This window comes from Rhinatrema bivittatum, chromosome 14, assembly GCF_901001135.1.
Source record: "Rhinatrema bivittatum chromosome 14, aRhiBiv1.1, whole genome shotgun sequence".
NCBI classification, from domain to species: Eukaryota; Metazoa; Chordata; class Amphibia; order Gymnophiona; family Rhinatrematidae; genus Rhinatrema; species Rhinatrema bivittatum.
Window position 1 is genome coordinate 54,057,446 of NC_042628.1, and position 12,090 is coordinate 54,069,535.

Consider the following 12,090-nt stretch of genomic DNA (forward strand, 5'->3'; position numbering starts at 1 on the left):
GGGAAAGAGTGGAATAAAAGAAGTGAAGAAAAAGACGGAGGGGAAAGAGGCAGGAAAGAAAGACGAGGAGGGCTGAAAGAGACAAGGAGAAGAAAAGGACAAAAAGAAAGTGGAAGGGAAAAAGCAAGACGGGGAAGAAGCAAGAGAGAGAAGGAAAAAAAGGAAAGAGCGCGTTGCATGGGAAAAGAAAAACTGAATAAAGAGGGCTGCAATCCGGCTATATGAGCAGCCGAAAGAGCCGAAGAGAGCCCCCCTCATCTCTCATGGGGAAAAGAAGGCAAGAATACGCGGTACTTCCATATATGCGCCTTTTAAAACGGAAACTAGTTATAATTAAAAAAAAAAAACCCAGCATGAAGGTGTTTGGCACGGCCATTTAGGATAATAACTTGCGTACCCGAATGTGAAAAAAAGTTCCTTTGCTTTGCTAGTTTGGAAGGGTAGCTGAACTCCGGCAAGTTATGCAAATTAGACGCCTTTAATGCACAACCATTAATATTAATTGCTCTCTATTAGCCCGATTGCTATTTGCTGTCAGCGTTTAATATTAAGCAAAGAAATTGTGTTGACAGAAAGAATTGGGTGTTTTTTTTTCACGTGTGGAAGCAACTTGTATAATTTATAACTTTCCCTTTAGCGAGCCAAGAAACTCCTCAGCAAGAGCTGGGACGCCCGAGCTTCTGGGTGCTTTTAATTTTGGAGGAACTGAGTCCGGGAGCTCCTACAGCACAGGAATGAATAGACTAAAACAGAACCTGGTTCTATCTCTGGGAAGGTGTTGCCTAAAAGATTACATTCTATATCTGAAATATACTTTAGAACTTGGATAAACTAAGTGCAATCATTATGTGTCCTGTTTATTTTTTCTTAACGTTTTCAAGACTTTTTTTTTTATTTTACCAACTTCATTCTCTTCCTTCCTCCCCCGCTCCTTCCTTCTTTTCTCTCCCTATAGGCTTGACCTCTAACCACAATGGATTGTAGCTGTGTCTCTGATTTACTCCTCACTCCCTCGATGCCAGCTCTTTGGACACCAGGTAATTTTAAATTCATTTCTTTTTCCAAGAAAATTCTTCTTTTTTTCCCCATTTGTTTTCTCTCCTTCACCTTCCCCCAGCACAACATCGGTTTGTGCTTTCTTTCATCAAACACTTAAACAGTGACAGACCCTGGGAAGGCAATTTCGTTTACTTTCCTTCTTGAATTTGTTAGGCGCATCCTCTAGTAAAACAACTCTTTCTTTTAAAAATATTTATTGTCCAAAATAATAATATGAAATATATTTCTAGCTCCTGGCCAATAGTATTGACTAGATAAATACAAATAATTTGATCCTGCAACATTTCAAATTGGTGTCTAGAAGTACTTTTCAAAATACACTAGTTATTTCAAAATGAGTGAAAATACTGATCTTATTTTGCTAAAGCTCACAAGTCATTACTAAAAAGTGAAAAGAGAAAAATCCACAACGTGGGTGAAGGTAGATAAAACTTACTTTTTTACTTAAAATTTCTTTTTCAAATAATCAGTAAACAAATAAAGAGATCTAAGAGTTTCATCCATGTTGTTATTCATTCTCGGTTGTTTGACTATGTTGTTGATTTTTTAAGTAGCTACATTTTTTTTTTTACCAAAAAGTAATAATAGTGTTTTTAATACAAAAGAACTACAGTGATAGAAAAGGGGAGGTTTAAAATGCTTTTAGTCAGAATAACTTTCTTCCTTCTGCTGACATGCAGAGGGTCCTTTCTTCTTTTCATTGAAAAATAAAAATATTTCATTTGAAAACAAATAAGCAAAAATGTTTACAATAAAGACAAACTGGTGAACAAGTACTAAGGAATCAGTCACTCTCTATCCTCCAAAAGATGTATTTATTTTAGAAAATGTAAAAAAACAAAATGTATTAAGGACAGCTGAATTCATTTGACTGCATATTTTGCTACTGTCTCTAGTTATTAAATTGTTCTGTTTTGTTGTTCACAACCTCTTTCATTATGACACCATAAAGTGATGCACTAAAAGACAGTGATGTGATAGAATACATCATTCCACGTGTTAATTAGTTTGTTTACATTTAACTTAATTACATTTTGTAAATTAAAAATGAACGTATGTGATCAACAATCTTTAAGACGATATCAAATTGCATTTGTCTCTGAGATTCAGCTTGATAGGCATTTTGGCAATTTTCACTTGAAATTATTTTCTCAGGATGCTTTCTCTTCCTGAAATCATTTGCCCCATCTAACTATTAAAGCAGAGTTCTTGCAACCTATAGCATGTTAAAGAAGAAAACTATCCTTAGCATTATTTTATTGTTCAACTTTTGACGTTAAAAAGTGACGTTAAGAAAAGAGAGAGAGTACGTGAGAAAGTGAAAACTATCAACAGATGTTTTTTTTTATGAATTAAAATGTGATTGTCCAAGTGGTGCGATATCTCTCCTCTCCTAACAAAATCAGACTAGAAATCAGCAAAGCATAACATCTGGATAGTTTGCTTTTTGGAAAACAGAGTCAAGTTTATATGCAAAACTTCTCTTTCATTTTTTTTAACTATCATCCGATACACCTCAATGTATCATAAAAAAGTTATTGCTACAAGTGGTAGCAGTAAGAAAACGGCTTGCACCACTAGTGAATCTGAAACAAGTTGGACTGTAATTGATGATGTCATAGATTGCATTTTAGCATTTACTTCTCAGATAGGTGTATTCAAAATATGACGTAATCATCTGCTTATTCTTATTGGGAATAGGGTGGGAGTAGCTAACTCTTAGGTGAGGGGTGTATATCTTCAAAATTAAATCTGATTTTACAGTAATAAGGGAGATCATTGTTCAGAAGTCTATAGAGAAAATACAGAATTTTCGTCTTTAAACTGAGCTCTGGGACCAGAAAGATTTCGAGGACGAACAAGATCAGAAAGAATTAAATAAACAGTTTCCCTCCTTCTCTGGCCTCAGTCAATGTCTGCTTCACACCTGTCATCAAAATATGAGATTGCAGGACTGCCCTCTCAGATACAGGATGAGAAGTGGGTGGACCGTTGGTTGGCCCTTAACTTTCTGAACACTATTGCTTCTCTTAGCACCAGCAATTAAACAAATAGCTGACAGTTAAACACAATGGTTAAGATTTTCCTTTCTCCCGATTTACTGTTCATCAATATATAAAATATTAGTGCTTGTAAATATTTTGCCAGCTCTTCCTGCAGAGCTTCTGCTACTTATTGTGGGTGGTGGGGCCACGCTGATCCTCAACAGAACTCCATGCAGGGGTCAGCCCATGCACCTAAAGCAGGCATAGAGCACCCACAGCTGAAAATTCAATTTAGCTAGGAATTCTGACTTTAGGCTTTAACCAATAAACACTCATTTAAAACAAAACAAAACACTTCATGTGCAAAAAAATAAAATAAAAGTGGATAAAAAGTGTGTGTGGGGGGGGAGAGCCCAAAGCCCACCCTTTAATACTTTCTCACCCCCCCCCCCCCCCCCTTGCCTGCCTTGGATTCTCCACTCTGTTTTGTGGCCTTTCTGTGCTGAAGACTCCTCAGCTGCATTAATGTATGTATTTGATTCAACTGGAAAAGGTACCCAGCTATAGTACCTGCACCCTGAGAACATAGATCAATACTGAATTTTTGTACCTTCAAAGAAGGGCTAATTAGCTAGAAAATAAACACCTAAATTTACAATTTATAAACAACTTAAATAGAAGGTCTAAATATAGCACTGAAGAGCAGATCTTCATCAGACCCCCATGCAGCCCTCACAAATAGGTGTAAATTATGACTACAGCATGGACAGCTGTAGAACATCTGGGTTAAAATAGCAGGAGAGAGAAAAGGAACAGAAGAACAAGGAAGGGAGGTGAAGTCCTGCCAAGTCCTACACCCCCCTCCCTTTGCCCCCTGTCCACACTGCACATCATCCCTTCTCTATAGCCTCCTTTCCAGCATCTCTCAGCTCTTCTTTCTCTCCTTCACTCCCTGCTCAGCACACCAGCATGAACCCCATCTCTTTGCACCCCCTCCCTTTTTCAGTTCTCTCTACCTCTGCCTGGAATTTTCTCTCTCTCCACCCTACCCTCACCTGCCCAGCTACCTTTCCACCTACCTGGCACCCTTCCTCTGAAATTCCCCCACCCACCCAGTTTCCTCTCTGTCTCCACCTTCAACATCTACCCAGCATCCATCCATCCTGTGCCTTAAAAGTGGGTAGATGGCACTTCCTTGGCTTTTGCCATCCTCAAAAACACTTTTGGTGCCCTAGGTAACCACTAAATTCACTTAATAGAATAACCAGCCCTGACTATAAGGTAGACAGGGACAAAAGTGCCAGCTTACCTTGCCCCTGCTATTTCTGCAGACTAGGGGGGGGGGGGGGGGTACCATGAGTGTCTACTGAAATATTCAATATACACATATAGTTCTGTCCCCGATCAAGTTATGCCTCTGGGAACCCTACATTTAGGAATTTTTTTGCCATTCAGTGGCAGAGCAATGTTCAAACAGGAGATCTAGAACTCTTTGAAAACTGATAGCAAAATTTCCAAAAGCATTATTTAAAATGAGTGCAGATTTCCAAAATGTGTGTGAGACACAGGGAGACTGTGTTTGTGTGTGAAATGAGATTTTGGTTTGTGTGTGTGTATGGGGTGGGGAGGCAGGACAGAGAGGCAAGAACTGTGGGTCATGTTTTCTGCCAGAGGGAGGGTGTATGTGTGTGTGTGTGTGTTTCTGTGTGTATGTTGGGTGAAACAGAGGATGTCTGTGGGTGGGTGTATCAGAAAGAAAGTGTGTGTATGTCATTGATGATTTCTGTCTGTGGGCCTCTTCAACTTATCTCTGAAACTATCTGGTGCTAGTCAATGTACATGTATAAGTTCCACCGCATTGGAAAAATGCATGTTTAGCTGGACCCAGATGTGAGAATGGACATTATCTTGTTGCATCCAATACAGTCAACATGCCCGCCTATTTCTGATGCCACAAAACTTACACATGCAATTTTCCTGGCAGCCCGAAAGTTCCATGCATGAGTTGAAAAAACGCCACAGATGGAAATCGGCATTGACATATGGCATTCTCTGACACTTCCTCTAAAGAACATCTAAAAATGTAAAGATGTAAAGCAGAAATGAAATGAAAGAGAAAAAAGGAAAGAAAGTGACAAAAGGCACAACCTACAAGGTTAAAAAGAGAAATAGAGAGCAACCGAAATATAGAGCGAATTCAAATGTATAAATAACCAGAAAGTGAGAAGCCAACGAAGGCAGAGGGTTAACGTACAGAGAATGTAACTTTACAACGTAGATATTAGCAGAATAGGTAGCAACGAGAGGGATGTGTGCCCTTGGGAGGGAGGTGTGTCCCGGGGAGATGTACTTTTACTTATAGCATTATGTATAGATATTAGTTGAGCTCTGTTCTGTCTCTCCAGGCTTCGCCTTCCCTGACTGGGCGTACAAGCCCGAGTCCAGCCCTGGCTCTCGGCAGATCCAGCTCTGGCACTTCATCCTGGAACTGCTGCAGAAGGAGGAGTACCAAAATGTCATAGCTTGGCAGGGAGACTATGGAGAGTTTGTCATCAAGGACCCCGACGAGGTGGCCCGGCTGTGGGGCATCCGGAAATGCAAACCCCACATGAACTATGACAAGCTGAGTCGGGCCCTCAGGTGAGACCCCCCTGCGGTCCCAGAGGGCCACAATCTAACTCACTGCCAGGATAGACCCGTACATCACAGAGGCAAGGCAGGTGTTGGCTATCTGCCCCATTCCCCTTCTCAGGTCCTGAAAAAATCCTCAGATAGCAGGAGAAACCAGCCCATAGCCACAAGCACTGCTGACTTGGCTGAGTGTGTTATGGATGTACCTATGCATGGGTGGGATCTCAATGATAGAAATATGTGTTATAATAAACGTGTTTTTGTGTGTGCTGTAATAAACAGGTTTCTCTGTGGCCTGATCCACCTGAGAGTACGTGAGCTAGCCGGGCCACACGAGCCCCTTCTTTCCATGTGTCCAGATGTTCTTCTGATGTGACAGTCGCGTGAGAAGGGGGGACCCGAGTGGTCTCAACAGCTCACGTATCAGGTCCTCTTCCATTCTGAAGGTGGCCCTGCAGAGAAGATACCAGAATAATGTGTGCGTTATAATGAACGAATGTGTATCGCAGGAGGTGGGTAGGCATGGACCAGATTTAGCAGGAGTGGAAAGAAAGCCACAGCTGGAAGTCAATCCGTGGAAGCTTTCCGCCTTCTAATTACCATCAATCTCTGGGCGCGCAGTTGTACGCGCCTACAAAGCCTGCGCGCATCGCTTTAGGCGAACATCTTTCCCAGTCCTTAGCTGCTGCATTCCGGTCAGATCTGGCTTTGCGTCTTTACTAATTTCCGCCCCCTTCCTCGTTTTTTGCTGCGAGTCCCACAGGTTAAGGAGCCGGTGATTAGAGTTAATCTCCGCGGGGTGGAGGGGGCCGGATGCCCAAGCACCCCCCCCCCCCCGGCTCCTCATTGGGCCTGCGACCGCAGCTTCAGGCTTGGGCTCGCTCGCCGGTGGGGGCTTAAGCCAGTCACACACACGTCAATCCTCTCTTAGCAAATCCGTTTTGACATTTAATTTCAAAAACCCAGCTCCCCTAAACACAGCAGCTTAATTTGTTTGCCCTAGTAAAACAGCAGGGGGCATTTCGGCAAACAAGGATGGATTTTTTTTTCCAGTTATCCTTCTCTCTGACTGTTTTATAAAAAAAAAAAACAACACAACAAAAACCTCTCTCTGTCTCAGGTATTACTACAACAAGCGGATCCTCCACAAGACGAAAGGCAAACGTTTCACCTACAAATTCAACTTCAGCAAAGTAGTGCTGGTGAATTACCCTCTCCTGGATGTCGCCAATTCGTCCTTCCTACTAGCCCAGAGCCCCTTCAGCGGAACTCACGCCCCCGAATGCGGACCCCTTACTCCCGAGGTAAGAAGAGAGCGCACGTATGAGCCCCCCCCCCCCCCCCCCCCCAGGGGGAGGCAGCCTGCCCTGCTTTGGTGGCCCTTGTCGTGCGTGCACTTGCCCTTCGAGGGATCGGATGGACTGGTGCGCGCATGCAATGGAGACAAACCCAGGACTGGGTCAATCCGTTCTGAACAAGAGTGAACACAGTCTCCCAAAGCTATCCTGGGAACCCCACATATATCTGCAATGAATATGCACACACAATTTGCATATACTACTGACCGGGTCTTACTGCCGCCATCCTGAAAGCTTAGATTGTCTCTACGGGTGCCCCAGGACGGGTTTGGGAAGCCTTGCCTTAGATCCTGGAAGGAGGCTGAAAAGATTTTCACGAAAGCTCTGCAGCTGGGAGAGCTGTTCCCCACCTCATCCCAGGACACGTGGCTGATTTCTTTATTGTAACGTCTGGGACCTGTTACTGAACTTTCGGAAATATCCTGGGCTCCCCCTCCCCCACCCCGATTTCATGTTTACAATTAAAACCCAAATGACAGCTTCTAAGCCCCTTTCTACAGTCGGGTCAGTTGATGTTTCAGTGGTGACATCAGGCACTGTTGGAGCTGCCTGGCTATTGCGCAGCCCTTCTGGCGTTCATTTTACATTAAGAAATGTCAGTGCCTGATCACTTGAACACTGGCAAGTCGGTGCTTGATTCTTGCTCCCAGCTTATCATATCTGTTAAGAGTTGCCAATAAAGTCTCCTATGACATCTTGTAGATGCTATCAAGGACGTCTCTTATGGTGCAGCATAGAAGTTAGTAGGCATTGCCAGTGATGGGTTTTATGCTTTTTAATAGGAAAAGTGCTTGCTTGGCTGAAAGCACAAACATCCTACTAAAATTATTTATGGCCCTTTTATCCTCATCAGAAGGCAATGTCAGGGGGGGGGGGGGGAGGGGAAGGAGGAATCATGACAAGAAGAGTATTTCGGTGGATAGGTGGGTGAGCTAGGAGTTTAGCATTTCACATGCCTTGGGAAAGATGTAGAAGTGGTGGGAAGGGTCATTCTGCCCTTCCCTAAGCGTCCCGCACCACTCTAGACTTGTAACGCTGGCCGCGGGAAGGATGCCACAATCTCCTGGAACAGAGGTGCCACAAAATAGAGAGAAGGCAGAGGAAGATATTTCACTTTAACTCGAAGCCAGTGATTAATGGAAGGAATTTGATTTGAAGTCAAGAAGTCAATAGTATCGAGCTGGAGTCTCCTTCCGGATTAAGCCGTGGAGTTAATCAGGTGGAGTTGGGAACAGATAGCAGTATGCTAAACTTTAAAAGTAGCAAACCATACAAGTGAGATCCAAGGTACTTCTAACCCCCGTCTGCTGTCGAAGGGGTTAGGGCACTCCAGTACTTAAAACTGCTGCTTAAACTCCAGCTTGTTCTCTTACGCACTGCAGAGTTACCTAGACCAGCAGTACTGTGCGTTTAAAGGCATCGTCTGCAGCCCCTATTCTCAAAGGCTCCAGCTCACTAGGGATAAGTGCTGCCAGGACTTATTTTGCATCCATTTCATCCAGGGTCTGGTAGTTCCAGACTCTCTAAGAAAATTGGGGCTATAAGTCATAGATGCAATGGGGATAATGGGGGCGGATTTAAGATTTTGGTACCCAAAGGCAGGCCTGGAAAGCAAGGTTAGGGAGGGGGAGTGACCTCCTGAAGAACAGAGAGTGGAGAGGATGAAGTAAGGGGCCAGCACACGATCCTGAAGCAAGCAGGAGCAGGCTCTTCTGCAGCCTGGCTATTTGATGCCTTCCTTTGGCACCTTAGGCAGTTGCTATGCTTAAATCCAGGGCCTGGACTTGTCACAGTGGCCCAGCCTGGCTTATGACCAGGAGAAGGTTGGGAACACAGATCCCTGAAATACTTTCTCCATTCCAACTGAGTTCATCTACTTCCTGCCATACAGCATTCATGTCAGCAGTAAGATCTCTGGGGAAGGGACCTCCCTTCTACCTGCAGCCATAGTAGCCTAGCTTATTCCTCCCGCCCCCGCCCCCCCCCACCATGGTATGGAGGCTGATATCCTCAAACAGGGATTCAAAACTGTAAGTCCAAAAATGATTATGGGAACATTTAAAATGTAAAGAGACATACTAGAGCCAACTGCTTTCCCTGCTTTTAGCGGAGGGTGGATTAACTTGCCTTGGTGAAGTAATGCTTCCTTTCTCTCACCCCACCCACAACGGCAGGCTCTGCAGACTCTGTTTTCTACACCTCGCTTGGGTGACCCTGGGAGCCGAAGCCCACTGTTTGAGCGTCAGGTTTCAAGTTCTGAGGCAGAGAAGCTGCGGATGGAGGCAGCCTTCCCTTTTCTGGGCTCAGGTGAGAGACAGCAAAAGCAGAAAGGTGTCAGATTTTCGTTTGGGTGGTTGCCCAGGGCTTGGAACAGGGAAGAGAGAGAGTCCATGCCTTTCGGTGGTCAGATGAGACACAGCTGTGCTTGCAGCCAGGCCCTGGGAGCCCTGGAGTTGCAGAGAGGGGGGTCGGAGAGGGTTTCAAAGACATGCAGACAGATGGAGTGCAGGGAAAGCACATGTACAGTTGCAGTCATGGTGGAGGCCAGAGGGGGACACATTTTGAAGCCCCCCCACCGAACACAGCAAAATTAATCTTTACACAGGCCCTGCCTAACTGCACCGAAACTACACATTAGAAACCTCAGTCATAATCCAAAGCCCAGAGATGCTCACCAAATACAGAACAAATGACCACAAATCAGAAACTGAACTGCAGTTCCAAAGAAGACTGATTCTGTCTCCACTGTAATTCTAGAGAAAGAGAATCAGAAACGCATTTCCTATACAAAACATAGCAGAGATGCGCGTTTCCCAAAACTGAGAGAGAAAATCAAACGCTGAGCAGGAAAGACTCTGTCTAATCTTGGGGGCAAGAGGAGAAACCTCAGCTATAGCAGCAAAAGATATGGTGTCCTGCCCCCAGGCCAGAAACCTAATCTGAGCAGAGCTAGCAGGGAATGGCACCTCAACCTGCCAATCGTCATTATTATTTTTCATCTATACCGTGTAATTCTTTTCTTGTACCAGGTTATGCATTAAGAGTACAATGTGGCAGGTTAACCAAATTTCTGGAACTTTAATAGCCATACTTAATCCTAGAAGTGGGGCAATTAGAGCCACCAGAATAGAAAGGGGGCAGTTGGGAGGCAGGCAGAAAAGGGGGAGGGGATCTCCTCTTCCCTATCCCCTTGTCACTTTGATGGATATTGAGGAACAAGTAGAGATAGGGACCTGTCCTAAAACTCCCTCCTGCTAGTGATGGATGCCACTAAAAATGCATTTTGAGTTTTTGCTGAACAGAACTAAACCAAGTGGCCAAGTTTTAATGCAAATAGAAGAGGCAATGAGGGCGAGGGGTCACCCTCTCCCAGTGTCTTCGCTAATGTTCGTCCTGCCTTCCTTCCTCCAGGTGTCTCCAGTTACTCCAAGCCGCCCGGCTTACTGGCTCCCTACGGCCGCAACCTGCCCTTCGCCGACTACCCGTGGAGCTTCAACCCGTACCTCTCGGGTGCCTTTCCGCTGGCTGGCTCCAAGCTCCCCGGCTCTCTGTATCCTCCACACTTCTATCCCAACCCACTGGCTCAGGCGCCTGCCCCCATCGCCGTCCTGCCTGCCGAGAACAGCCTGGAGCGATCGGCCGCCAGCACCCGCCTCTGCCTCCCCCCACCCCAGGGCGCCCTGCCCCTGCGCGGAGAGCTGCCGCTCACCAGCACACAAGAGAGAGAAGCGGCAGGCGGGAGGGCGCGGAGCCCTGGCACCGGCTGCAGGGAGGAGCCAGCAGCCTCCGACTCTGAGCTGGAGATCACCGACGTGAGCGAGTGCAGCTCGGAGAACGACTTCAGCCCGGACAGCGTGGAGGAGCGGCTGGGGCTCCCTCGGCCCACCGTACGCAAGTACAAGGCCCTGGCCGGCAAGCCCAAGGAGGCCAAGTCTGGCCCGCTGAGCTGAGCAGCCCTGGCCTACGGGCCACCTTCTGGAGAAAGCAACAATCCCGCTCCCTCCAAAGTCCTGCTCCAGATTTTCTTGTTTTGTTTTTGTTTTGTTTTGTTTTTTTGTGATTGTTTTGGAAGTCAAAACGATCAGCTTTAAAAACAAAGATTTTGAAGGCAGGAGTTTGTATTTTTGGAGGTTAACCGCAATCAAAGTGAAGCCCTGCCCTGAACGGTAAAGGGAGGGGCTGAAATACAAAGCTGGGTAAATATATGGAGATCTAGATATATATCTACAGATAGATTTATGAAGTTTAAAAAGAGCAAGGCCTGTTACAAAAGCAAGACAGAAATAAGCAGAGGAGTCATTTCATTTGATATGTATATATTTTTTTAATAGAAAACAAAGTTTACGCATATGGTCGAAGATTCACGCAAAAGCCCAAGTTTGGGGTTTCCAAAACTTTTCACAAACAATTCACAAAAGGAGCAAATCCCATAAAACAAGGGAGAAGTGAATCCCATCCTGGTGTCAGCCAACGATCCCTGGCTGATTGCACAACCCAATGTTGTGCTCTCAGAAATAGCAATGCCACACCAGTCCTCTGGCCAGGGGCGCCATGACTGGGTTAATGTCAGCACAGTCGGGCTCCCTGGCCTGCTGCAGAAAGGCAGCCTTGAGAGGAGAAACAGCAGCCTCTAGGGGCAAGAAAAGGAAATTCACCCTAGTCCCTGTCTCCCACAGGTGAAAAGGCCCCATAAAGATGATCCCTAAGCTGACACCCCAGTGTGATAAGGGACAAGTGGAGTTGCTCCTGTTTTTACCCCCATTGCACTTCTGAAACACATAATGGGGGTAAAACCTGACCTGGTGAGCCTATCCCTTAAGACATGGAGCTAGCTGGTCATCTTAGATGCAGTAACTGGTGATGAATCGCCAGGCCCTCTCGCCTACAGATAAAGAGTATCTAGTGAGGTAGGCTCCAGGTTCTGCCTCCTGCCATGATGCGCTCCAGTTTCTTATTAAGATGAGGCTTTTACCACCTTTACTACATGCAGCAGCATAAAAACATCTCAGAGTAGTCACAGATCACAAAGCTTCGAATGGCTCGCTGGGAAGCTATGA

At 45.4% G+C, this 12,090-nt stretch overlaps 1 protein-coding gene across 1 annotated transcript; it reads left to right on the plus strand.

Annotated features, from left to right (window-relative positions):
* Positions 1–963: 963 nt before the first annotated feature.
* ERFL (ETS repressor factor like) lies at positions 964–11,166 on the plus strand. Its single transcript, XM_029577559.1, has 5 exons — positions 964–1,037; positions 5,450–5,684; positions 6,796–6,979; positions 9,208–9,340; positions 10,445–11,166. Exons 1-5 carry the CDS (start codon positions 974–976, stop codon positions 10,981–10,983), a joined length of 1,155 nt encoding a protein of 384 aa, XP_029433419.1. The 5' UTR covers positions 964–973; the 3' UTR covers positions 10,984–11,166.
* Positions 11,167–12,090: the final 924 nt, after the last annotated feature.